Source organism: Aspergillus eucalypticola (genome assembly GCF_003184535.1).
Source record: "Aspergillus eucalypticola CBS 122712 chromosome Unknown BO83scaffold_9, whole genome shotgun sequence".
NCBI lineage: Eukaryota > Fungi > Ascomycota > Eurotiomycetes > Eurotiales > Aspergillaceae > Aspergillus > Aspergillus eucalypticola.
In genome coordinates, this window is record NW_020290283.1 from 871,679 (window position 1) to 895,939 (window position 24,261).

The following is a 24,261-nucleotide window of genomic DNA, read 5'->3' on the forward strand; positions in this document are numbered from 1 at the left end:
TTCTCGTTTCTTTGCATATTGTTTTCGAACTCATTCCTGTTGTATTCGATTTAAATAGCCAATAAAAACCTGAATCGGGGGCTCTAATTACTCCAGACTTGCTCCCGACAGATCCAAATCCGCGTCATCTTCCTTCCTCTGATTTTGCGCCAGCTGCTTCCTCTTCAGTCCTTCTGCCCTCATCCTCTCCCTTCGCTTCTCCGGATCCTCCCAACCAGGGGGCTTAGACTTTCCTTTCGCTTTTGTGTGGTCCGTCGAACAAAGATTTAACAAATTCGCGCGAAATCTCTCCTTACGTTCAGAGTTCACAGCGAACCTTTCATTCGAGATAGCAACCAGCATCTCGAGAAACTCTTCTGTGACCAGACTGCGGATAATGGGTTCTCCATTGTCATCATTATCATCATCGGTTTCTTCACAATACCCGATGACAGACTCCAATGAGAGACCGGCAGAGCGCACGGCGACGATGGGGCTTGGGCCCTCAATGTCATTTGCCTCTAAGCAACGTAGACTTTGCAGTCCGCTCTCACGAAAGCCGGAGGTTGAAGCGGCAGATAGCACGGGGTGAGCATGGTGTAATGTGGCCGTCATAATATGGAGGATCTGTTGGAAGAGTTTGTCAGTAGATGAGCATTGATGAACAAGGTACGTGCTACTTTGTATGGAACGCAAGCCTCCATAGCTTACAGGGCAAACCGGAGGTTGGCAGTGATAAGGCTGACACTACAAACCCGGACACTCTGTGGCATGACAGGAATACACCGTGGCAAGAAACATGGCAGAACGCAAGCGTGGTAGGGACCAACAGGGAACCAAAGAGGGGAAGGGAAGGACGTACCATAGGCTCAAAAGAGAAGCGCACGAGACGCGGGGCTTGACCATCCTTGTTTAAACCGGGTGGCCTGCCATCCCCGGGCATCATCCCAAACAACTCATGCAGTGGCTGGCGCTCTTGCTCTTTTTCTCGCACCTTCCCATTTTCTTGCAAGGGCTCATGAGACACATATAACCACTTTCCTGCTCCTTTACCCCCGGAAGGTACGAACTGCCTCTGCTGTTGCTGCTGCTCGTCTGACACCGCTTGCTGCTGCTGCTGCTGCTGCTGCTGCTGTTGTTGCTTCTTTCGCCCCTCCAGGAATACACTGATCCTTCCCGCACAGCTGCTAGTGGTCACCAACCCTGGTAGGGTATTAATATCATTGATGAGGATGCGAATACCTTCATCCACAGAGCCTTTCGGCGACAGATCCGTATACTCTGCGTCCGGGATGGACAGGTCTGCGAGAATCTTGCGCTTGCGAGATTCAAAAACCTCAGGGATCATGGTTGTCAATGAGGACTCCATGGAGAGGGCCGTCGTGTGCTCCTTCACTATTGAGTCCTTGCTTTTCTAGGACTTCTTCGAAAAGTCGCATGCAACGAGCGTTGGAGTAAACTACTATAGGCAGGCTAGAGATCCAAGGGTCGCTAGAGGGGTCGTTTGGCTTGTCGAAACCCCCCCACTATCTCTCACCCTCCGAATAATGAAGAGTAACGCTGATGATCAAGTGGATCAATAGGAAGTTCTAACCCCAGCGCCTCACTTCGAATCAGGGCTACACCAAAGTATTTGTCCTTGTTGGTTGGTTAATTGACACTGCTCGTCACCCTGGTGGACCTGCAAAATCCTTCTCGAACTTGACGTCGACTTCCCGAGAGAACGCACTAAGTTTAGCGGTGCGGGAAGCAAAGAAAGTCACCCGCGCTTTTCCCACGCGAAAAGTGCCCCAGAAGTTACCAGCCTTCTGGTCTCAGTTCCCGGTCCCTTTGTCCGCGTCGAACCGCCTGAAAGTCAATCTGTCGCTAGCTACGGAGTACACCCGTACCCGGACCAGGGTCAATGAATTCGTCTAAAATCGTCCGAACAGCTTATATTGATCATTGATTTCCTCGATTCCGCTTCAAATTCATCCGGTCTCGCATCAAGGCGTACCTTAGTAGCTAGTGTTACCCGCCGATAAATCTCCCTGCGCGCAACTTAAAAAAATTGTACGAACTACCAAACCAAAAAGTCCGCAAGTCCTATCCATGCCTAGTCGATCGTCTCGGGCCGTTCCCGCTTCGGCAGCAGCTCCAGTGTCCGGCGCCAAAAAAAGGCGCGCGTCTGCCAGACTTTCCGAATTCTCCAGAAAGGGTTCGAAGGAACAAAAGTACGATGACACCACCTCTAAGAGAGCCACCAAACTACCGCTCCAAAAAGCAAATATCTTCAAGCAACAATTTACCGGGAAATGAAAGCCCGAGCCTTTGCAGGTCTGTACCGTATTCCGCTAGCCACAACAACCCAGACACGTCATTCCCCGCATCCTCTGGTGGAAGAGCAAGGTCATTGAGCGCAGCGACCCCGAAAACACAAGTGATAAGTGTTTAATTCCTCGGGAGTGCACTGAGAAGAAGCTTGAAAATAGCCAGAAGGAAGCAGAGCCAATATACCTTATTGAACGGGTCAGAGGCGGGAAAAATTGGGTGTCGTCGAAGCTGACACAGCCACCTCCCCCCATAAACTCATCGCTTATGGTAGGAGAATCTCACAACTTGCTGAGCCCTTGGCAAGGAGATATTCATCGACAAGCCTAAATTGACCAGTCCAGAAGCAGTGGCCTACCAGGACAAGACCTTCCCTGCAATACAATTTCAGTTCTTTCTGCCAGAACTCGCTGAGACTTGAGGGGTTTGTTTCAGAGGTAGCATCAAGACCAACGTGTGCGCATGAAGTCATTACACTTCAGACTGAGATTAAGTTTGAGCTAATTGCAGGGCAAAAAAAGCGGGTTACCACTCATATACTTTCAAAGTGTTTGACAAGCTCACTGATATGCCCTCTGAAGGACAGCCCGAATTCAAAAACACCTGGAGAGATATAGTAAGTGAAGATGAAAGGCAGTCGCTCGAGAAATTGACTGCGGCGAAAGCCATCATCCATACGCCTTGCTCTAAACACTTGGCATACACAGAGACATATAATTCAGTATGGATCGCACACCGGATAAGGTATGATAGAATGTTGTATTTCTAACATTATCACTTTGAATTTCTGTGCGATGATGCTATGCGAGGCTAGCCAAGCTAACCATAGATTCCGAGTAGATACAGTTCGCCGCCACTGGGCTATGAGCATATATTGCACTATGCTGAGACTGGTGTCAGCTAAGCCCTTATCAGTTTTTGCGCAGGTAAAGAGGGAATGTCCCTACTTACTACGTTTCATACCAGCCTGAGAACTTGCTTTGTCGACGATTTAGCAGAGACGAAAGAACGCATACGCCACGGTCGCAGTCACTCCCGGCCCATGCGTTTTCCTCGTCTCGCCTAGCAACCAAGAAGATCTTCCACTCCAATCGCAACATCCAAGACCACTTGACCCATCAGTTTGAGCTTCTTCCCTCGCTGTTTATCACTTCCCCATGTGCTAAACTCGACAATCGGCGTTATTTTTCGAGGGATGTCGGTTGGTTTAATCAGCTGAAACCGTGGTAGCCTCTGATCAAGACGCCTTGTAATGAACAATAGCAGTCAACGGGGAGTCGCTGTGGTTGAGGCCCGACATTTGGAGGCATGAGGCTGAAAAGCTTTAGCTTCGAGGCGATTGGGCTTGAACTTGAACGACTTTGAAGCAATCCTGAGGAACCTTTACGTTGCTAAACTTCAGCACAGTGCTGAATGATGAAATGGGTCAATTGCGGAGGACTTCTGCAAGCACATTGAGCAAAGCGCACCCAAGCGAAGGCCCAGGATATCTGGGCCTCCCTCGCCGTCTCCATGTTACCTCTGTCCGGCAGACGTCGAAAGGCCATGACAGTGATTGCAATGTGCTCATTTTTATTTCAGTCCACCACGCTCAACGAAGGCTGTGCCTGAGTCGATCCCCGGTGACACCTAGGGAGATTCCTGGTCCATCAGTGTTATTGCTGATACGTCTCATCTGATTGGGAACATGGACGTCATCATTATCCCAGGTATATAGGTACCATCATCTCCCAAAAAAGACAGAACGAGGGGGACAAAATGGAAGATGGCAAACTGGTGCCAGATGGTGAAGCATCTCACAGGGGGATGTTTGCTAGCTCTGACGGCCACTTCCGAGCTGTCACACTCTCCCACATCAGGGAAAACGACATCGTTCGGCGTCAATGACTGCAAAGAAAAGCCCAGAGCCATCTCAACGAAAACCGCCGCATCTAGGATCAATAGCCCCTGGCCCCATGAAAGGGGAACACACCAGATTGGGGATGCAGTTCACGGCCTCCTGGCTGCCTGTGATGGCAGGTCTGCCGTGTGTTCTGGGTTGGAGGTGTAAGCGCAGCCGCGAACGGGACCCTCCGACTGGGCCTACCCGAACCGTGTCTGCGCTCCGGCTTTGCACCCTGGGGCCACGCTGGGTGGATTGATTCTTGCACTTGCTGGCTGTGTCCGCCCAAGACCGTCGGTGGATCACTAGACTCATTACTTTTAGTCTCGACGTCCCAAGGTGCTGTCCAGTTCTTGGTTCTGACACGGAAATTGCCTGCGCCGTCCCACCAACGTGCTTTGGTCTCGAAGAGTTTTCTGCACCGTCTCTTTTGTTTCCATGGTTCAGCATCTGCCGCCGTCCCGGCGGGTCTCCGCTTCGTCCAATTACGATACTGGGAGAGCTCCTTGTCTGCCTAGGGCTACCAAATCGATCATGAGAATATCCAGCTGCTCCGTCTTCGTTGTTTCACCATCGACGCGTCTCTCGCAGATGAAGAGGGGAGAGTTTGGTACCAATATGCACAAGAGAGGATGACAGCTCTGACTGGGATCATGGAACCCTTCGTAAGCCATACCACCCATTGTTCCCTCGCTGTTTAGCCTTTCCCCTCCCCGCCTGCCCGCGCCTGCGTCTATTGGATTTTAGTTGCCGTATCAATCATTACAAGGCCCTTTCCACTGTGCCCCTTGCCCCTCCCCTTTCCCTTTCCCTACCTAGCCTCCCAGCGGTGTGTCTTCGGGCGCAATGTTACCCACCCTCAACCAGTTGTACTCAGAGGATGGTCAAGTGCCGCGACAAAAGCCTCTGTCGTGTTGTCGGAACCTCGTAACTGACCTCAAGAAATATCATCCGACAGGTCACGTACTCCAATAGCATCGTCAAGTCGATCCAGTGCAGGAGAAAAACAGTTCAGCCTCCGAAGAGATGGGACGAGTGACTCATGGTTGGGGATCGTATAACCTGATAAGGAACTCCAGGACCGTGAGTACTCGTCGGTCTGGTGTGTAGATTCTGGATCCGTAGGTGAGTAATGTTGTCTCATTGCCATGGCCATCTCCACCCATGTTGTCTCTCCTTGTGGATGGGAATAACCTTCCCGTTACGGACGGTTGCGTGGTGTACCTTTGGTTTACAGTCTTTCTGGCCCTCGATCGGGTCCATGAGAGGATCAGGATGCTACCACATTTGCTTCCCTTTGACCGGTTATCCTGTAAAATCGGTACGACATTCGTTCCTTACTGCGCTAAGGACCTGGCATACTCCAACACCTAGTTCCGGGATTCCCTTACCGCCAGTTCTCATCCCCCAATGATGATGGCCATCGTGCCAATGACCCCCAGGACTGCGCGGGACTTTTGAGATTCAGGCCTTCAGGATGATACTACTGACGTGCATGTTATGGCCTGCTGTCCGCGCGCCGCAGCCGGGCCGTCGGACGTGCCGTTAGCTCCACGATGTTGGCCATCTATCAGCAGTAGCAGGTTATCCACTTCTGCACGAGTGCGAATTCGTCCATGACTTGACTCTCACAAGTCACTGCCTCCCCTCGTCCTATTGAAGCAAATATCCGCACTCTGCATCAGTGCCCAAATGGCTAACGCACAATTCCTTGTTTCACTCCATGGTCTTGTAAGACCTGAGTGGGGGGAATCTGTACAGCCCCTCTCCCCAGGTTGTCATTCCCCGGTCTAGCCAATGCTACGTCGGAAGCATATCCTCTTCGGTCCGGACAGCTGTAAGCCCTGAGGGACCCAGAAGAGAAAAAGTGGAAAGGGGGTGTGAGTGTGTGTACCGCACAAGAAATAGATGGAGAGACAACCCACCCCGAGAAAAAAGGCCTCCGAATCAGCACTTGCAATTCCATTGCGCCTTGCGACATCCTTCTCCCGGGCACTACAAAGTTGTCTTGCCTGCAAGCCATGAAACCTTGTGCTTGTCGACGATCGGCCATGATTCGACCCATCGTCCACACTACTAGCGGGGCATTCCGCTCAATAGGCGCGCATCCCATCGTTTACCCAGTGCCCATCGCTTCGCCCAACTTCCATTTCTGGCCTCGATAGGCGATTATCACTTATTTCCCCCTCAATGGAGCTCTATCACCTTCTTCCTGATTCGTCCCCCTTTCTCATCCCCCATCTTCGCTACCGTAGGAGCTGAATTACCTTCAGAAGCGGTGACAAGATTCGCAGTGGAGGAAGCGCTCCAGGGTGGAAAAGAGACGCGGAACCTGAGCCTTCATTGTGTGCGCCGTGGGGCCCATCTAGATTATGCGCGATATCCGTGCTCAAAACTCTCTTTGTATGGCCGATATCTTCGTTCGGCTACGCTTAGCACTGGATCCGCGATATCTCTCGATATGCTTAAGTGTAATTGCTTCTAATTGCCTGTGGAGCCTCTATTTCCCCTCTTAATGTCTCCAATAGAGACTAGATGTTCCCAACTTTTTCGGCATTACCGTGACTGCAGCCCCTCTCCTCTCCCCTCTCCATCCTCCTCGGGCACAGAGGTGTACACCAAGTCCCACCACCCTCCCCCTCTCTCCTCTTAAGCTAGTTAGGCACACAGAGGAAGAGGGGTGACTAGAAGGAAACAAAGACACATACATACATGATTTGAAGAAAAGTACAATAAGAATACTCCTCAAATTCGAGTACGCGGGAATAAAATAATAAATGTCATACCCGTTTCGGTAATTGGAGCCAAACAAAGAGTTGATGGCGCAACTCAATAATACGGGCCCCAATTCGAGCTGAAGAGTAATAGTACTAGTAGCAGACTGGCAAATCTTTGCTCTTACTGTCCCAGATGCGGAACTCGTTTCCTGAACACGATGTACTGTAGTAGTTGGTTACTCTAGATTGGTTGGCTGGCTGGCTGGCTGGCTGTGTACCACCCTTTCCTGTTATTGGGAGATACACTAGACACGGCAATGAGTTTCGCTTTGTAGAAACCGTTCAAGAAGGTTGTAGGAGTGGTTGGTAGGGAATAGGACCATGTCATTAACAAAGAGGAAATATACTTCGTACTTCGGTTTCCCTAAAAATCGTGCGGCGAGCTTGACGGCCTAGACGCATGTTTGCTTTTTTCGAAGATTTACATCCTAATCTAGATAGCGCGCTGCTGGTGTCGCTGGGCTCCTATTCATACGACGTGAACTTGGGTCTGCTGCGATGCAATCCTACCCCCTCCTTTGGGATGAAAGACGAGGGAAGAAGACGGTGGAAACAAGGAGGACCGCCTGCCATTGTTCCACCCTTGCATACAACCGGCCGAAGGTAGAGTGTACACTCCTGCTGTTAATCATGGTTGGTTGACTGCGGCTGATGACCGCGCCCGGAGATTAAGTTACTAGGAGCAAAAATCAGCAATGTGATGTGTCGTCGGGTGCTTTGCCGTAGATCCTTGGTTGCTGGTTACGAGAGCCCACCCCCCGGAGGGCTCTACCCAAGTATCTTTCCAGTCGATCCGGCAAGCAGGACTATGGATGAAGGATTGAGCAATTCCAGCACCAGCTGACTATCGGTTAGTATTATATGTTCAGTATATTCCCCGTCGCGTTTCATTTTTTGTCCAGCTAGCAACGCGTTGGGACAATAGATTTGAGTTAGGATAGTATGAAGTGAAAATTGCCCGCGTCGCCCGCGGCTGTGAGCACTAGAAACTGAAGTAGTATGTAGGGGAACTTGAATGTTTATTTCTGCGAGCGGGGATCTCGAAGGTTAGGTTGTGTGGCCTGTGTGCATCTGCTTCGGTTTTGCCACCCTGACGGCCTAGGGCCCAGGAGGGTAGAGAAAGGCGCGTTAGCGAGTAGAGTGGTTACAAGCCATCCCTACCAGATCAGGCATCGGTCACCAAACTCTTCTTCCCGAGCCTAACCTCCCATCCCATCGTCACGCGACGAGACGCCTGGACGGGGAGTGTAAGTGTACCATCCAGAGTCCTCGTACAGGTTCTCACACTTGGATTGCCGGGCTCTTTATCACAAGATGTTCCCATGTGCAGGGGGTCAGATGCGCGATTCGAACCGACCCGAACCGAAATAATCCAGAACTGAGAATGTAGGGAACAGAAGGGGAGATTCTGGTACGACTTCGTGGCGCTGAAGCCCAGATCTCTCCCCTTGGGTCGAGTTCCGGCTAGAAGGAAGGGCAGGGCAGCCTGGCAGGGCCATCTGGAGTTGTTTGTCTCGTTTCGCCACGTCATAATGTGAGGAAGATCGCTCACACTTGCCCGCACACACTTTCTACCCGAGCGAGCACAGACTGGCCAGGGAGGTGAACCTGGTTCTCTGCCCCCTTCTTCCTTTAGGGCCAAGCCACTGAACCATCACCCTAGGCCAGTCGCTCTGACATCCCGCCATGGATGCATTACCGACTGTTTCCGACATTCACGCCAGCCCCAAAACGGGCGGGGGTATTGTGATGGGCTGACCCAGGGCGCCTGCTCATAGGCCCCCTTGTCATCACGTGACCGTAGCCGTATGCGGGCTGATCGATGATCCCAGCTAGCATGGCGAGCTTCCCGTCTTGCTCTTCCCGTTGCCGGCGGTAAACTAATACTGTTCAGGTCCAAACGATGATTAGTTAGTTCCCAAGTGGAAGGATTCCAGACCGCCTTCCTATCGACAAACGCGGCTCTCCGGCCTGGCCAATCGCCCCAAAGCTTCCGTGCTTATGCCCTCGGAGACTTGAAGAGGAGTAAGGTACCTTACTCACCTACTAGGACTAGTACCTTGGTTCCTAGTACCTCCTGCAGTAGCACCTCACAGGTGCTTGGTGCCAGTCTCCAAAATTCTCAATGTTGCCTCCCACGGTGGACAAACATCCAAGCATCATCACCGATGATGACGCCTGATGACTGGATGCCCCAAGTTGGGCCGCGGAAGTACTTCCTCGAACCCCTGCGCCCAAAGATCACCAGCCACCATAGAACCATGGACTTTGCTGGCGGCCAAGAAGAATCGGCGTTGGTCACGGTGGAGAAGGATCCTGGAGATACCGGAGACAAAGACAACCAGGAAAGAAAAGCCCACCACGCAGGTGATGGTGGGTTCTGGCGGCAACGGAAAGACGCGGACGCCAATGCACGGGGCCGCTGAGGGTCGAAAAAAACGTGGCAAGGGAGACTAATGGACGAAGGAGAGGAAAGGGCAACGCACCAAAAAGGGAAGGCAATGAGCTAATGAGGAAACGAAATTATGGCGCGCCCTCAATTGCGACCGTCGTAACGCCGCGTTATTACCGGTTATAGTATTACCGCGTTTCCGGCCGCCGGTTTGGTTTCGGTTTCTGTTTTCGTTTCCGTTCCCGCTTGTATGGTACCAAAGCAAAAGATACCACCACACTCAGGCCCCCAAGCCAGAAGCCATCTCCATTTATTTGGGCCCTTAGGAGGAAGCACATATTATGTGTGTTGTATGGGCGAAAAAGTGAGGCTGGCTGGCTGGCTGGGCTGGACTGGGCTCTGACAGTTCAACATGTGGAACAGCAAGCGGGAAAGCGCAATTTTCTGGCTTGTTGCAGCATCCTTAATCTACTTACATGATATGAGCGAGGTGCATGGACCTTGTGCGGTGTGCTGATGTGGGAGCATCTTACCTGGGTTTCTTCCAGCCATTGGGGCGTGTGCAAGATGCGAGCTCTTATCTATCCTGTTCAAGAAGCAATGGATGATGCTTTTCTTCGCTGTAAGTCAAGGGCGCGAAACCAAACGCATCGGAGCCTGCAAGTCACTGATAGTTGACCGAGATGAACAGCGACGGAGTGTGGGATCTAGAAGGTGAAGGAGAACAAGGAGAGGGAAGCTTAGGGATTGGAAGGTGCGAGGGGGCCATTGAGGCTGGAGGGTGTTGCAAAGCAGGAAATGGAAGGAAGGGCTCGAGTGTCATTCATTTGGCCCGATCAAGCGCATTGACAGAGATGAGACAGTTTTGCTGACATCAATTACCTTTTCATCTTCAGTACTAACCGTCATATGTAGTAGATTCCGGATGAGGAAAGAGGATGATGACTTGGATAGCATGGTCCTCGCAACTCTCAGACACTCCCACAGAGACACACACACTTTCGCTCTCACACACTACACTTCCTGCATAAGATCGGCGGGAGTCGGGGCGGCCCGTCGTGGACATGACCAGGAGAATGACTAGCAGGGCGACGATGATAGGGGGGCCGGTTGCCCAACGCCCTGACACAAGCGCCTCTGCATCCGGGTCACAGCACCAATCCTCGGCTCCGTTTGCGACCGTGCAATTCCGACAATCTTGTTCTGCTGACGCCTTGTTCTGTTCGAATTGAGAATTATTGTGCGCTCGAGGGTCAAATTACTTCTTTGCTTATTTTGCGGTTTCATTTTTTTTTTTTTTTTTTGACTCCATAATGGCTCATTTTCAATTACTGGATAACATGATTCTCGTATCGACACATGTCGGAGTCGAAGGAGGGTGTGCCCTCAGAAAGTACTAGCTAGTAAACTAAAGGCTTGCAGCCACAAAATACAGGCTAAGTAGACAAGTTACGGGAGTGAAATAGATTAAAGGTTCCTTACTATGACACGATGAGAGTGATGACGACCACCAAAGACAAAATAAGATAGAAATAAAAAAAAATTAGAAAAATAATAATAATAATAATCATAATAATAATAAAACAAAGTAAGAAGGAAAAAAATAGAAAAGAATTGCCAATGATAAAAGAAACCTTGTTCAAATGGGAATGTTGTTCTTTCCAGCACTCCCCCAAAACGGAAGTTACTGCTGTCACACGATACCGTCGACTGATGTCATGCTACTGCTTCCTTCGTCTACGTTGACGATTATTGCACCCAATCCCCGACCACCTACGCGAGTGATAATCAGTCAATGATAGACTGAACGGATTATGGAGGGTGGGAACACAAAGGGGTTCGCCTTTGGCCGTGCTATCTCAGTGTGATTAGGTTGCAGATGCTTGGACTTGTTGCGGATGAGAGCGGTGATGACTCTGCCTCCACAGCGAATCGTCGTTGCCAGCCACGTCTTCTAACTTCCACTAAGCACCTACCCATGAAGGGCTAGAGACTAGCTCCCTTGCCGCTCCCATGTGCCCAGTGGGTGCATCCGTGTCTGCCTGTCTTGTCAGATTCACCGGTTTGGAATTTCTTTCCCCTCAAGAAAAAAAAAAAAAAGGAACACTTCGGCCATTGCGACATAAAACAAGGATCTTGGCCGGCCCCATTTTCATAACTTCATTGAATCTTGGATATGTCACCAGACCCCGCACAAACATGCACTTCCACAGTCCACACACACACATACTCGAATTCCAGGCTCCGGGACACGGGTGCTATCTCTCCGAAGAAAATAGAATTAAATAAAATAAAAAACGTTGTGGCTGACTACTTACTATCTATCCCGTAGCTAACTAACTACCACTCCCCAAATACCCATGGCCGTTTCCCGCTCGACAGAAACCGAACCGGGTGACGCTAATGCAAGTTATTTTCAATCGCTACCGATCGGGCTATGGTCATGCCCGTCTGGCGCCGTCCCAAGGCTATAGCACTGGGAAACTTAGAACTGCCCACTAAAAGTGTGTCTCTCACGGCCCTTCCTTCATTAACTAATTGATGCTAGGGGGCGCCGCTCGCTCATACTAAGTATCTAAGCGCCATCCTTTGTCACAGGGTCAACGCCGAAGGATGGTCTCACACATCATACGTGCGACTTGATCCAGAGACACACACACTACTTTGATAACTCGTGAGTGAGTGTCAGCCTGATTTGTCAAAGCACAGGGACACACATAAGCATTCTGCAACCTCTGTTTTTGCTTTCCTAATCCAAGATTATCTCATCGTCGTGCTCGACACCGCCACAATATCCACCAAGTAGATGCCTGAAGCGGCAGGTGGGCAAGCGCGGACCGAGCCTATCATGTCGGTGCAACCTCTTAGGCTTGGTATCAGCTTACCAGTGTGCGGACTCCTCCTACTAGTCAGGTCTTTCATCTGTTTTCAGCTCAACACAGTGTCGTGCTCGGGGCGTTCATACCCACTGTGACCACTGGAGCCGCACACCACTGTTACCACCCTCGGATTACAGTGTCTGTAATCATGCATAAGTGGAAGCGCCCTGCTTGCCACTGATCTGTTCAAGACGTGACGGTAATCCCGGTAACCAGACTCACCGCCTAATGGATCCCCTCTCCCATTCCGCCCGCGTATAGTGACCTCCACTTCTTTCCACAGGACGGAGGATGGTGGGTGGTTAGGTGGGCTCGCACCTTGAGACAAGAGAACGAGAGAGAGAGAGAAGTGTGTCGAACCCACTCTATCTCTCTCACAAGCGCGAGGACAACTTTCCCATCGCCACTTTAATTATTTTTGCTCCATCATCCCATGTGGCCGGGACCTTCGATGCCCCTTCGTATGAGCTCCAGTAGAAGGTCTGATCCATGGAAAGGACTCAGTTGGCGGCCCCGCCGACCCAATGAAACGCGAGCAAAGCGCCTCCGTATCAGCAGCGCAATTTGAGCCCCGGTATACATGCCGCTCACCGCACGGTAACTCAAGGTATTTATCGCCGGAACCGAACATCCTCCGAGCGACCCAACCATTGGGTAGTAAGTACGAAGTAGTGCGTTACCGCTGAACCATGAACCGACAAGAGAAGAAAAGGGAACCTAAATTCACCGGGATTTGGTGCCCATGGTCCCCGCGCCGTGTGCCAATCAGCTGCCGTGCGACTACGGTTCGGAGCGCTCCTTTCCCTGCTGGACCCAACCACAATCGAGGCGTCGGTAACTCAAGGGCTTCTTCTACGCCAATGGGATAGCGCCGCGGCTGTCGCTTAACCTTTTGGACTGACTTGCATCTCTTCGTGCCCACCTTCGTGCCCACTCGTAAAAACGAGCTGCTTTTTGCGGGGACATTCTTAGTCGAGTAATGAATTCTCTCGCCCTCTCTTTCTTACTTTCTCCTCTTCCTCTCTTTCTCCACTTGGATCAACTTTCCATTTTTCGTTAATTATTTCTTTTTCTCTTCCTTTCAGAACAAATGGTATGCGATCTCGCCCGTGTGTCTTTTTATCATTCGTCCAGACGGCAGAAATTTAATTCTTGATTACTACTATCTTTTTCTTGGCCCCCAAACACCGTTACCCCATGGCTTACGTACAAATCTGAACAAATCGAGTAGGTGAGTCGTAGTCTATTTAGTACGTAGTTAGTTCAGTAGTATAGTCTGACTTGACTACTACATGCGGTAATCAGGTAATATTAACGTAGTACGTAGTGGGGGGTTTTCTGTTAGCAGGAATGGATGTGGAAGTTTGCCTCTGTGTGGCTTCTTTTTCTTCTTCTTCTTCTTTTCTTTCTTTTTGTCTAATATAGTCTAACTCAATCCACTTTTGAACCCCTCTCATTTTTATTATCTATTCGACTTTATCTTATTTTATCTTATTCTATGGATATTAATTTTGCATTCAAATCTCTCCTTTGTTTTCGTATCGTTTTATAGGGTACTTAATATGAAGGAACTTCAGGTAGGTATGGATGAAACATGGATAACCCGCGCCTCGGACCGTATACCCAGCGAATCTATTTTTTTTTGTGTGTCAGGTTCGTTCAAGAAAGATAGAAGGAATCCATGGCATTGGGTTTTGATTTCCAAGGAAGGCACACATACTACGGTATCCCTTTCCGCGCAAGATTAAATCTGGAGTAGATACGAAGTATCTACGGAGACTAAGCTACTAAGGCTAGTAGTACTACTACATATGAACATGGGAGTACTTACTTACTAAGTAAGCGTTGCAACATCATCATATGGCGATAGTGATATGGTGATGGTGATGATGATGGTCACACTTAAAAAAGTCCCCCTACTACCATCATCAAGATTTTCGAGGTTCCGTGATACCCAATCGTAATTCTTAATTGTCAGGGCGAATTTCGCCATTGGTTGAAAATCGCAATTTCTTTATTTCTTTATTTCTTCAAAGCAGTGAAGAAAGAAAGTTTCCATCCATGGTGGTCCTCCCCCCCTTTCGGGGCAATGGGACGGTACATCCGCCGCGCGCGGGAGTATCTCGCATGTCCCGGTCCGGGCGCCCGCCCACCCCTCATTCTCTTTCTACTACGTATCTAACATGCCTGAGGTAACTTGGAATTATGGGGCCTGGAACCATGTATGTGTATGTTGTTGGTTCCTTGCAACCTCGGGTACCATCCCTCTTGGGTTTTTCGTTTGATCATTCATGCATGCATGCATGCACGCATGCAATCAACCCCGAGGCGAGGGAGAGAAACGAGGGGGAACCTGCGTAACAAACGGTGGGTTGGGTGGTCCACGCGATATGCCTGATGCCTTGATCCCGTTCAATTCTCTCCAAGTCAAGTCTCAGGCTGCATATCTGAGCTGCATCTATTGCTGATAGCCCTTGCGGACGGGTTGGACCGTACCGTTCGAAACATGCCCCAGGTATGGTGGGAGGATGCAAGGGATCCTGGGTATTGGGGGCCATGGGTAGTATAGGTAGCCAATCCCTCATTGATCAGAAGGGCCGAGGGTTAAAACAGGGAGATAGTAGTAAATCGACAGATGATTCGTGCGTATGGTGTGTGAGGGCTGGTCATTTTAGTATTTTTATTTATTAGTTTTTTCCCCGTGATAGTGTTTGTATTTTATTTTATTTTTTTTCCTTTCTTCCTTCTGCTAGTCTGTCATGACAATTAGCTCTGAGAGATGCAGGCTCCCGCTGGTGACGAGTCATATTAGAGACACGATCGTGAAGAATTGAGATGGTGTAGATGTTTGCTTGTTTGGGAGCCAGGTTGGAGGGAGTTCCCAGTCGTGCTGCCCCAATCTAATGATGCCAGTTAGGCCACAGGGATGTGTGTTGGATAGAGCCCTGACCACAACAAGGCAGCCGCTGCATGCACGCGGGCACTACTGCGAAGCATACATATTCTGCCTTTCTGTTCGGCAGAGGCCCGGGGCGCACCTTGTTGTATGTAAGTTGTATATTATACTACCTTCGTATGTACCTTGTATTGTCATACAACGACCATACAGAAGCGTTTCATCAGCAAGTTCTCATTTCTTCCTTTTCAGCAGGCAGACGAAAGCCTGAAGAGGATGCAGCCAAGCTGTGCAGTAAGGGCAGTTAGTGGCTGTTCCTCGCATGCGCGATGCAGCAAAGGCGGGCAGGTATGTATCATTGAGAAATGACAACCACTTTAGTTAGCTGCAAAGTACCTACTTACCTTCTAGGCTGGTTGCAGCTGATGACCAGCTTTGGGGTGTTCCCTTCCCCACCCCTCCTGTGTCTGTGAAAGCGTCCTTTTCTTCTTCTGCAGTTTCACCCACTATCTCCCCCCTCTCTCCGGTCATCGGATCATGGTATGTATGTAAGGAGTGCCCAGGTACCGGCAAACAAGGCCCCGACAATCCCAATAATCGTGTTTGGAGGATGCGTTGAGGATGAAATGAGTGGGCTGGTTCGAGACACTGTCTGCTTGGTAAGAAAGCCACGATGCATTGCTCCGAGGCCCCGATTTGTGGTACACTAAGTGGCAAGCAACCATGGTTCAATATTGCCCGGCCCCCTTCGTACCGGAGCTCTGGGAATTGAGAAGAAATACCAAATCGGAAGTAAAACCACCTGCCTAATAAGTTCCCATCGAATAATTGGTAAACGGAGAAAAGGAAATAAATGTGCTGAGAGCTGTTGGTTTCTTTTTTTTTTCCAAACAGAGCGAACCAACTTCGTTGAGAGAAGAAAAAAAGTACTCCGGGACAAAGGAACACAGCATGAGGCTGGATTCCCACACTTCCTTTCCATTCCTTCCCTAGAAGAATATTCTATTTATTTTTTTTCCCTAGTCTTCTGATTGTTGCCTGTGCATGTGCGTTGCCGTTCCCGTTGTAAATCAAGCAAATCAAAGCAGTGTGGCCAGGACGAAGTTGTTTGTGGGCCGCTGTGTTGTCGAGTATGTATGCAGCAGCAAGGTCGGCAGTAGTACTGCCGATGATTATTCATTTTCTGCAACCATATTTGAAGAAGAACTAGTGATGTGCAGTATTTAGTAGGGTTCCGACAGAGCTTTTGCCATCCACGGGCCGTCAGCCCCTCTTTCTTTAAAAGTTCGGGGCTTCGGGCTTTACCCGGGTGGAGACAGGATGTCCCTTCCCCGAACTCAGCCTGGATCATTGAACTTATTGAGTGTGGAATAATGCTGGAAGTGCAAAGTAAGTAGCTCGACGTAGTGAGCCAGTATGCATGTAGCAGCATTATTCAAGCAGTGGTTATCATAAAACCGGTTCTCTATGGTACATGCTCCAGCATTACTAGTACTGATTGTTGCCCGTGGAGATTCTAGTAAGCACTATTTCTTACTGAAACCTTAGTAAGGATGATTCTGTCCTTGCTGGCAAATATTCGACGTGGCGTGTGGCCTTGTTCTCAGCCAGTGTGAACTGGCGCCTTGGAGATGCATTGGCTAATAGAAACGATGCCTAGCACCTCCGATATTTTCGAGTAGTGCGCTGCTTCGCATATGTTTTGTGGCCGACTCTAGACTGCTTGGTGCTAGTACTGGGTAAACACTGGTATTTTTCCGTATGTTTGAAACGGGCGGAGTATGCCATTACCTAGTAGTGTACCTAGTACGTAGTAGTAGTGACTACTGCAGTCAGTTCCTATCTTGGTACCAGTCCAAAAGCACAAAGACCCGGCACAAATGCTGTAACTGGGATAGTTTCAACGCCCATTCAGCCATGGCGAAGTGGTCATGTGAATTACAATCCGCAGCGGTGTTTCAATGCCTGCCCAAAGGGTGACAAAACACATAATAACGTGTATAATGTCAGAATTTCCAGAGGAACAGGAGCAAGACACCACAAATGAAGAAGAATGATAAAAAGGAAATATTCGCAAAGGGAAAGAAGATAAAGAAAGAAAGAGAGAAAGATAAAAATTAAAGAAAGATGAGGAAAAATGAAAAATGGAAATAGAAAATAAAAATACCCCCCAATGAAAAGAAAAATAGGACACCGTAATAAGTAGAAAACGCGACTAAGCCCCCAAACTGGAGACGGAAGGACTTGAAGCGGTCGGTGGAGTTCCGTCACGGCGCCTTTACCCGTCCCGGCGTACCCTCCCTCCGTCATCAGTCGTCACTTGCGCCTTCTGGCAAACTTACGCCCCTCTTCAGGCTCTAGACGCAACAGGAGTGGCTGTTTGTGCGGTCGCCGGGGCCTGCCAAACGCCCAACCCGAGGGCCTTACAGCGATTCAGCTGATCCCCATGGAACCGTGAATACTTTAGCTGCGTCTTAGGTGAGTCCCCGTCCATGTCTATGGGTCGCTGGCGCGTTGGATAGGGTCCACCTGGTCTGCGGACCGTTCTTCTACGCTATTCCTTTCCATGACCGCTACTCCATCCTTCCACATGTGTTTTTTATTTTATTTTTGTTTTCCCTCTTCTCTCACACCTCTTCTTTTCTTTTCCCCTGCCCTTTTTCTTTTTTATTAGACCCACCACATCCTCTCGTCGAGTCAGCAATACTACACCACCATTAGAACATACTGAGATTTCATAGCTTTTTATTTTGCTGAAGGTGCTCCACACATTCCGTCTTAATCGTTCTATCCTGTCTTAATCGTTCTATCCTAAAAAATATTGGGACAACAGAAGAAACAGTACCACCCATAGTATCATTCCCCCCTCCCTCTTCTCAAAATGGTGGATCGACCAATTACCCTTCCCAAACTGTCTGGTACTATTCATTTGCCCGACGACGGAGCCTGGGTTCCATGGTGATTCTAGCACCCATGACGAATTAATTGCCCGCGTGGTGATTTTCTCCAGCAGAACCAATGATAGTATCCATCATGGAGACTGGTTGAGGACACCATGATACTAGATCGCCTCCGCTTTCTTGTCTTGATTAATACGTACCAGAGTCGCGCGTATCTAGAACGGGTATGAAAAGTAGTAGGCGCGCCATGATTCCTCACTCCTCATACCCGCATCGTATCCAGGGACCCAGTCGACCCAAATAACCACCTGTTGCATTCTTTGGAAGTCCCCATCGCGAATCTTCCCGCCTTTCCGCTTCCGCCAGCCGTGGGACTCGTACCCTGCGTCTCGTGTCGTTTTTGACGCGCTTGATCCAACCGTTTTCTTTTCGCCTCCCGGACGGACCGGCGGACTCGGCGACCCAGAAAATGTCCATTTTGGTCTCTTCCCGTCGCACTGGGAAATCCTTTTGGGTTATTGGAGTAGAGCCGTTCCAGTTAGTCAATCAATCAATTTGTTTTCAAGCAGCACAAGTGGAAAGTAGTTCAGAAGAAAAGCGCCTCAACTGAGTCATTGCTAAAGGTCGTTCGTGGAAATTACAACATGAAAAACAGAGATAACTAGACAATGGGTTATAAATGAAGACTAGGTCTGCTAAAATGTCCCCAGAAATATTGTCTTTTCCGACTTCGTCCTTTCACTGTATTCTTACTATTACCTAGAAATTTAGTAAACAGTATGGGGGCATCTGACTTATTCCAATCATGTGTAAACATCGACCAGTCTCTTCACTTTGGCAATTTTCCATACCAAGTTAGGTCTTAGCTTTTTTGGTACTCAGGTCCTCTCAACTTTCTTGGTCTTTCGATTGGCATAGATAGTAAAGTAATATACAATATCCCCGTATTTCCTGGACTATCTAGGAAAGGTTCAATCTGTGCCATATGCATCTGTTCTCAATATCGAAAATACGGCTTCCCTGTCATCGCATTGCTTTTTTAACCTGCAGAAATCATGTTTGCCTAAGAATCCTAGGCATCGAGATCTACGTGGGCTCATTAATTCCCTTTCTTTCCTTTTTCTGTCTTTACATTAGGCAATAATTGAGGAGAGAGAAGGGTACAAAGGGGTAAAAGGGCAGACAGGTGTGTACACGCCCTCTTCACAGATAGTCGGTTTGCATCTTCAAAACCCCAGCATTTTCGCTACAGCCATGGATCAACAGGCCCGTCCCTGTCCTCCTCGCAGCTTCGGTCTCTTTGGTGTCTGATCATTAATGACAGTTGCATTGCGCTACTGTCAGGCATTGGAGACGCTATTGCGTCTTTCTTTGCTGACAACCACCACCATTCTTATAACAGCCTAGTATCACCTTCTCGGTTCAAAGAGAGAGCCCTTCATAAGCTCTGTAATCCCCTTCCTCTGGGCTGAGGTATCTATCTACCATATGCTCTATCTTCCGATTTGTTCAGGTCTTGGTTTCCCGTTTTTGCTACCAGATCTTCCATTGCGCCTTAAGATACTCTGACTGCGTTTGAAGTGTCTTCTAAATCAATTCGCGAGTTTCAAACTTTAAAATCTATTGCAACTTACATTCATTTTGGCTGATATTACGGGTCATCATCATTGGAACCCCTCAGTGCTCAACGCTCACGTCATAACTGAAATCCCCGAGGCTCTCGTTTTCTTCCCTTTTCCATTTTCTTTTTTTTTCGAAAAATCCGAAAAAGAAAAATAATCAAAAAGAAAAAAAAGAGAAAAAAGGAATTTCTCTTTTCCCATTTTTTTATTATTTTCTCAATTTTAATTTATTTTATTTTTCTGGTCCTTATTTTATTTTTTACGCCTTCGCTTTTCCTCTTTGTCCCTTTTTTCCCTTCTATATTTTCCCTTACCTTCCCACCCCCTCCTTACCATCCTTCCCTGACCCTTGCTAAATTTGACCACCTCGACCTCTTAATCGTCTTCCTTCCCTCCACCGCCTCCCTCTTGCCCCCTGGTCTTTTTCCCTTCCCTCCCTCACCTATCCGCGCTCATCTCATTCCTCGGCTTCTTCCATCTGCGGATTAGAACCTCTTTTTGGTTTTCTTTCCCTCTTTTATTTCGCCTCCTCAACTCAACTCACTCACTCCCTTTCCTGCTTTTTACTCTTCCCACTACATCTGGCTCTTCTGCCTCCCTTATTCTGGCTTAAGCGTGACCACGAGGCTATGCTAGCTTCGAAAATCACCCGACAGGAGCTGGATTTGTACTTGAATTGGTCGACTTTCTGACCGGCTTTGACTCCGCATCGACACTACCTGGTCGCCTTACACCGACACCTTTCGCCTCCGTACATACTTTACGTACTTACATACTGCTTACATACATACGGCCGTCCATTCCTTGAGCCATACATACAAGCATACATACAGTCAGACAGTCAGACAGCATCATACATACATACGCTTTGCCCGTGCGGCCCGCGCTCTCCACGGAACCTTAGCATTTCCACCATCCCTGCCTCTGCCTACCTTTTCGCCTGAACGACCCGCGGGACCGTGACTTTCACCTCACATCATCCTGCATCTGTTTTCTGGCTTCCCTCCGTCGCCCGTTCCCGTCTTTTTTTTTCACTTTCCTTTTTCCTTTTCCTTTTATAAATCAGCTTCTCTGGCACGCTCGCTCTACCAATGTCCGGCAATCCCAACGACCACAACGACCCGAACCGGCAGGGCCCGTACCGCAATCCCAACGATCAGTATCCGCCTCCGCCGCAATGGAACCCTAGTCAACCTGAGCAGCCTGGTGATGGTCAACAACCTCCTCACTATCCTGTACGTTGTTCTCTGCTTTCATTTCACGTTGTCGCATATATGCACCATATCATTCATCCTTAATTATCCCTCATACGCCTCATATGCCCTCGATCTCCGCCTTGGCCTGCGATGCGGCTCTTACTCGAGTGTGTTTAAACGGTGCATTGGCTAATCTTGATGCTCTCTTCAACCCATTAGTATCCTCCAGTTTCTTATCCCCCAGGTTCCTATCCACCACCACCAGCAGATCACCCATACCCGTCTGCACCTGGACAGTATCCGCCTCCGCCGAACATGGCAGCTATTCCCCCTCCGCAGTCGCATGACCCCTACCGCATGGCACCCCCTCCCGGCTCCTACCGCCCCCCAGACATGTACAGCGCACCCCCTCCGCCTCAAGTAGTCTATCAAGCTGCTGCTCCTCGTCAGCGGACTGCCATCGCGTGTCGCTACTGCCGGAGACGGAAGGTACGTTTAGTCAAATGGCTCCCTTTATGGGAGACCCGTATTGTACTCAGTCACAACTGACCCTTTACTTTCTGGAACCAATAGATCCGTTGCTCGGGATTTGAAAGCTCTCAGGATGGACGCTGCACCAACTGCATCCGCTTCAACCAGGAGTGCATGTTCACGCCAGTCTCATCCCAGGCGCAAGCCTTTGTCCCTGCCCATGCCGCCTACCCCCACCTACGGAATCCCCAGAACCAAGGCCGCGGACCGCCTCCCGCAGGAGTCATGCTCTATGGTGCCCATGGCCAGCCCCTCCCACCACAGCAGCAACCGGAGAGTACACTGCCATCGGTGTACCCCCCTCAATACGCAAACGCTCCTCCCAATGGAGCTCAGGATCATGTGAGTAGCACGAGCTTATTATTGCGATCTAATTGTCCCTCGGGATACTAATCTCCTTAATAGAGGCCTGTTGGTCGTCGAGGATCAGGCTCGGGTTTTGAATACCCTGATCCCACTAATCTCGCCCCGGTGACACCCGCTACATCTGCATCTGGCTATCAGACGTATAATGCGACGAGCCCATACTATCCGCCGCCGCCGCCTCCACATGAGCGACGTACCTCTCCGCAATCGAGTTATCCCTATGATGGTCGCCATTCCTCGTCTCCTCACAGCTCCCCGTATCCTCCTGTGAACCCCAATCAGACTCCTCCCCCCACTTCCACCCCGGGGGGTTCATCTCGCGGCGGACTGAATGTGCGAGACATGTTGAATCCTGGAGGAGAAGGTCAGGGCCGCTCTAGCACCGATAGTGACATGCTCAATGCATTGAACCGTCGGGGCCTAGGCCAATAGTTCTCCGCGACTATGCCGACATGCCTTCCAGCCAACGGGTTGGCTATGATGGGGATTAGGGTGGTTTGACGGATATGAGTTCGAAAGGTTATGGAGATGCAGCGGAAGGAGGCACGTTCAAGTTCGTCGATGGCTGACGCGCAAAGCTTGTGTGCTGGTCACACGTCCATGTGATAGTCGTGGTAATATCTCATCCCATGCTGCTCTTCTTGCAGCCATTGCCGCACGTTCATTGGGGTACGAAAGAGCAAGATGAAGCGAAGACAACGAATTCATGTGCAATGCCTGGACGGAGATCACATCTTTTTAAAATCACGCCAACTGATGAAGCGAAACGCAATGCCTTGAGTGAATAGAGGTCCGAGGAAATCAGGATATAAAAACAATCAAAAAGAAGAGGCAAAATTGGAAGTTTTTTCAGCTACGAGGTCATGGAAACGAGACGCAAGAGAGTTACGAGCTGCACGATTCAAGTGCGAGGGTGTCTGTCTTGTTGACTATTTTATACGGTCATCTGCGCATGTGGATGTCAATGTTGCAGCGCTCATCCGGCAGCTACAGTGCCTTGACAGTCATCATATCGCACTCTGTTCTTTTCATCATCTACAACATTTCCCTTTCCGAAGACACTGTCACTGGCTATAAACTACTTAGGGCGACCTACTAATAACGTTTTTCTTGTTGGTCTTTCCGTTCGTTTTCTCTACCAGGTGCAGTTCGAAGCTCTGAGAATCGTCAAGCAAAGTGAATCTACACTCTGCATCCTTCGATCAGTGACCGCATCTTGGAAACAGGCGGTTATGCTGGGATCACCTGGATGACGAGCTTTGATCGAAAGCTCCATCTGTCGGCAATGTCTGTCTTTGCGTTAGCCATCACGAAACGAATCATTGGTGCGAATATCTGCTGCATTTCCATTTCTTCCGAACAAGATGTGTGATGAGGCTTTCTTTCTTAAATGCTATTGGCGGTGGCTTTGTCTTTTCCACGTGTTTCACTACTTTCGGGAGGCTATCTGTCCTGCGTTCATGCTCTTGTTTCCGAGTTTTGTTGTCTGCTCTGAAACGGCTTGTTTTGGGACGGTACTTTGCCATCATTCGCGAAAAAGGAGGTCATTCTGGTTTCAGTTTTTGATGTTCTGCTTTTATTCGTATTATACTTGGGAGGCTGTCTGATCAACTTTTACAACTTGCAATCACCATGCGTTCTGTTACATGCAAATTGTTTTGGTGCCTATCTTGATTTGTGCATATTATTCGTTGTGTTTCCGCGTTACCTACCTCATATAGTCAAGTATCAAACACCTACGTATCTTGTTTATTAGGTCTTTTTTCCTGCGATATAGTAAGTAGGTCTTTGCACATCTGCTGATACAACCAATTATCCATGATCCTGTATTGTAACTTAACCACTGGTATTTGCTGGGACGTGCATGCCTCCTTACTAAACAGTCCCCAACTAGCCTCCCAAGTCGGGGGAGCATCGTTCCAAATAAGCAGATTCAGCTCGACAAGCTTTGGGGAAAGAAATAATGAGCTAAGTAATTATGATTAGGGCTTATAGAACTAAATAAAAAACAGGCATGTATACAAAGTACTAGCAGCTAAATGGCTGGCTGGCTGGCATATAATAAAAGAGAAAATGTGTGATTTTCGATTTTTTTTTTTTTGAGGATTGAATGTTTGGAGGGCGAGTTAGAGGCTTAGGGTAAGTATGGAATTGACTAGCGAGAATTGGTGTCAAGAGACTTTAATTCGGTTCGTTTGCTTTGGAAAATTCAATCAATGGGATTAACTGGAGACACGAGTGAATATGGAACGGTAGACGCTGGAGTAGAATACAAAGTATAGAATGGAAATGGAAATCACGAAGGAAGGAAATGTTTCAGAAAGAGTGACAGAAGTGAGGAGGGTTAATCAGACAAGGAGAATTCGAAGATCAAGCGAGTGTTTTAGGGTAGATAATTGGTAAGGGAAAGAAACCTGACTAGGTCAATATTGGGAAAGAGGAAGGGGGAAAGACATTGAGAGATTATGAACATGAAGTCCTGAAAGGGGTTGATTGAGGGTATATGCAGTGATATTTGAAGGGGCCTTGTA

At 49.0% G+C, this 24,261-nt stretch overlaps 6 protein-coding genes across 6 annotated transcripts; 2 read left to right on the top strand and 4 right to left on the bottom strand.

Annotated features, from left to right (window-relative positions):
* Positions 1–76: 76 nt before the first annotated feature.
* BO83DRAFT_248212 (tRNA wybutosine-synthesizing 3 family protein) lies at positions 77–1,830 on the bottom strand. Its single transcript, XM_025527021.1, has 2 exons — positions 842–1,830; positions 77–606 (listed from the first exon to the last, which is right to left on the bottom strand). Exons 1-2 carry the CDS (start codon positions 1,346–1,348, stop codon positions 88–90), a joined length of 1,026 nt encoding a protein of 341 aa, XP_025389405.1. The 5' UTR covers positions 1,349–1,830; the 3' UTR covers positions 77–87.
* A 6,283-nt stretch (positions 1,831–8,113) lies between these two features.
* On the bottom strand, positions 8,114–8,479 carry BO83DRAFT_426144 (uncharacterized protein; the record flags this gene model as incomplete). The annotated part of the gene is made up of 1 exon (XM_025535257.1): positions 8,114–8,479. The coding sequence occupies one exon, from the start codon at positions 8,477–8,479 to the stop codon at positions 8,114–8,116; it is 366 nt and encodes a 121-aa protein (XP_025389406.1).
* A 155-nt stretch (positions 8,480–8,634) lies between these two features.
* On the top strand, positions 8,635–9,374 carry BO83DRAFT_387877 (uncharacterized protein; the record flags this gene model as incomplete). The annotated part of the gene is made up of 2 exons (XM_025532738.1): positions 8,635–8,689; positions 8,860–9,374. The coding sequence occupies 2 exons, from the start codon at positions 8,635–8,637 to the stop codon at positions 9,372–9,374; spliced, it is 570 nt and encodes a 189-aa protein (XP_025389407.1).
* Positions 9,375–15,973: 6,599 nt separating this feature from the next.
* On the bottom strand, positions 15,974–16,800 carry BO83DRAFT_248749 (uncharacterized protein). Its single transcript, XM_025527022.1, has one exon. The coding sequence runs from the start codon at positions 16,545–16,547 to the stop codon at positions 16,122–16,124; it is 426 nt and encodes a 141-aa protein (XP_025389408.1). The 5' UTR covers positions 16,548–16,800; the 3' UTR covers positions 15,974–16,121.
* Positions 16,801–18,230: 1,430 nt separating this feature from the next.
* Positions 18,231–18,492, bottom strand: BO83DRAFT_426145 (uncharacterized protein; the record flags this gene model as incomplete). Its single annotated transcript, XM_025535258.1, has 2 exons — positions 18,231–18,397; positions 18,462–18,492. 2 exons carry the CDS (start codon positions 18,490–18,492, stop codon positions 18,231–18,233), a joined length of 198 nt encoding a protein of 65 aa, XP_025389409.1.
* Positions 18,493–20,728: 2,236 nt separating this feature from the next.
* On the top strand, positions 20,729–22,162 carry BO83DRAFT_387878 (uncharacterized protein; the record flags this gene model as incomplete). Its single annotated transcript, XM_025532739.1, has 4 exons — positions 20,729–20,872; positions 21,053–21,322; positions 21,407–21,706; positions 21,770–22,162. The coding sequence occupies 4 exons, from the start codon at positions 20,729–20,731 to the stop codon at positions 22,160–22,162; spliced, it is 1,107 nt and encodes a 368-aa protein (XP_025389410.1).
* Between the last annotated feature and the right edge of the window lie 2,099 nt (positions 22,163–24,261).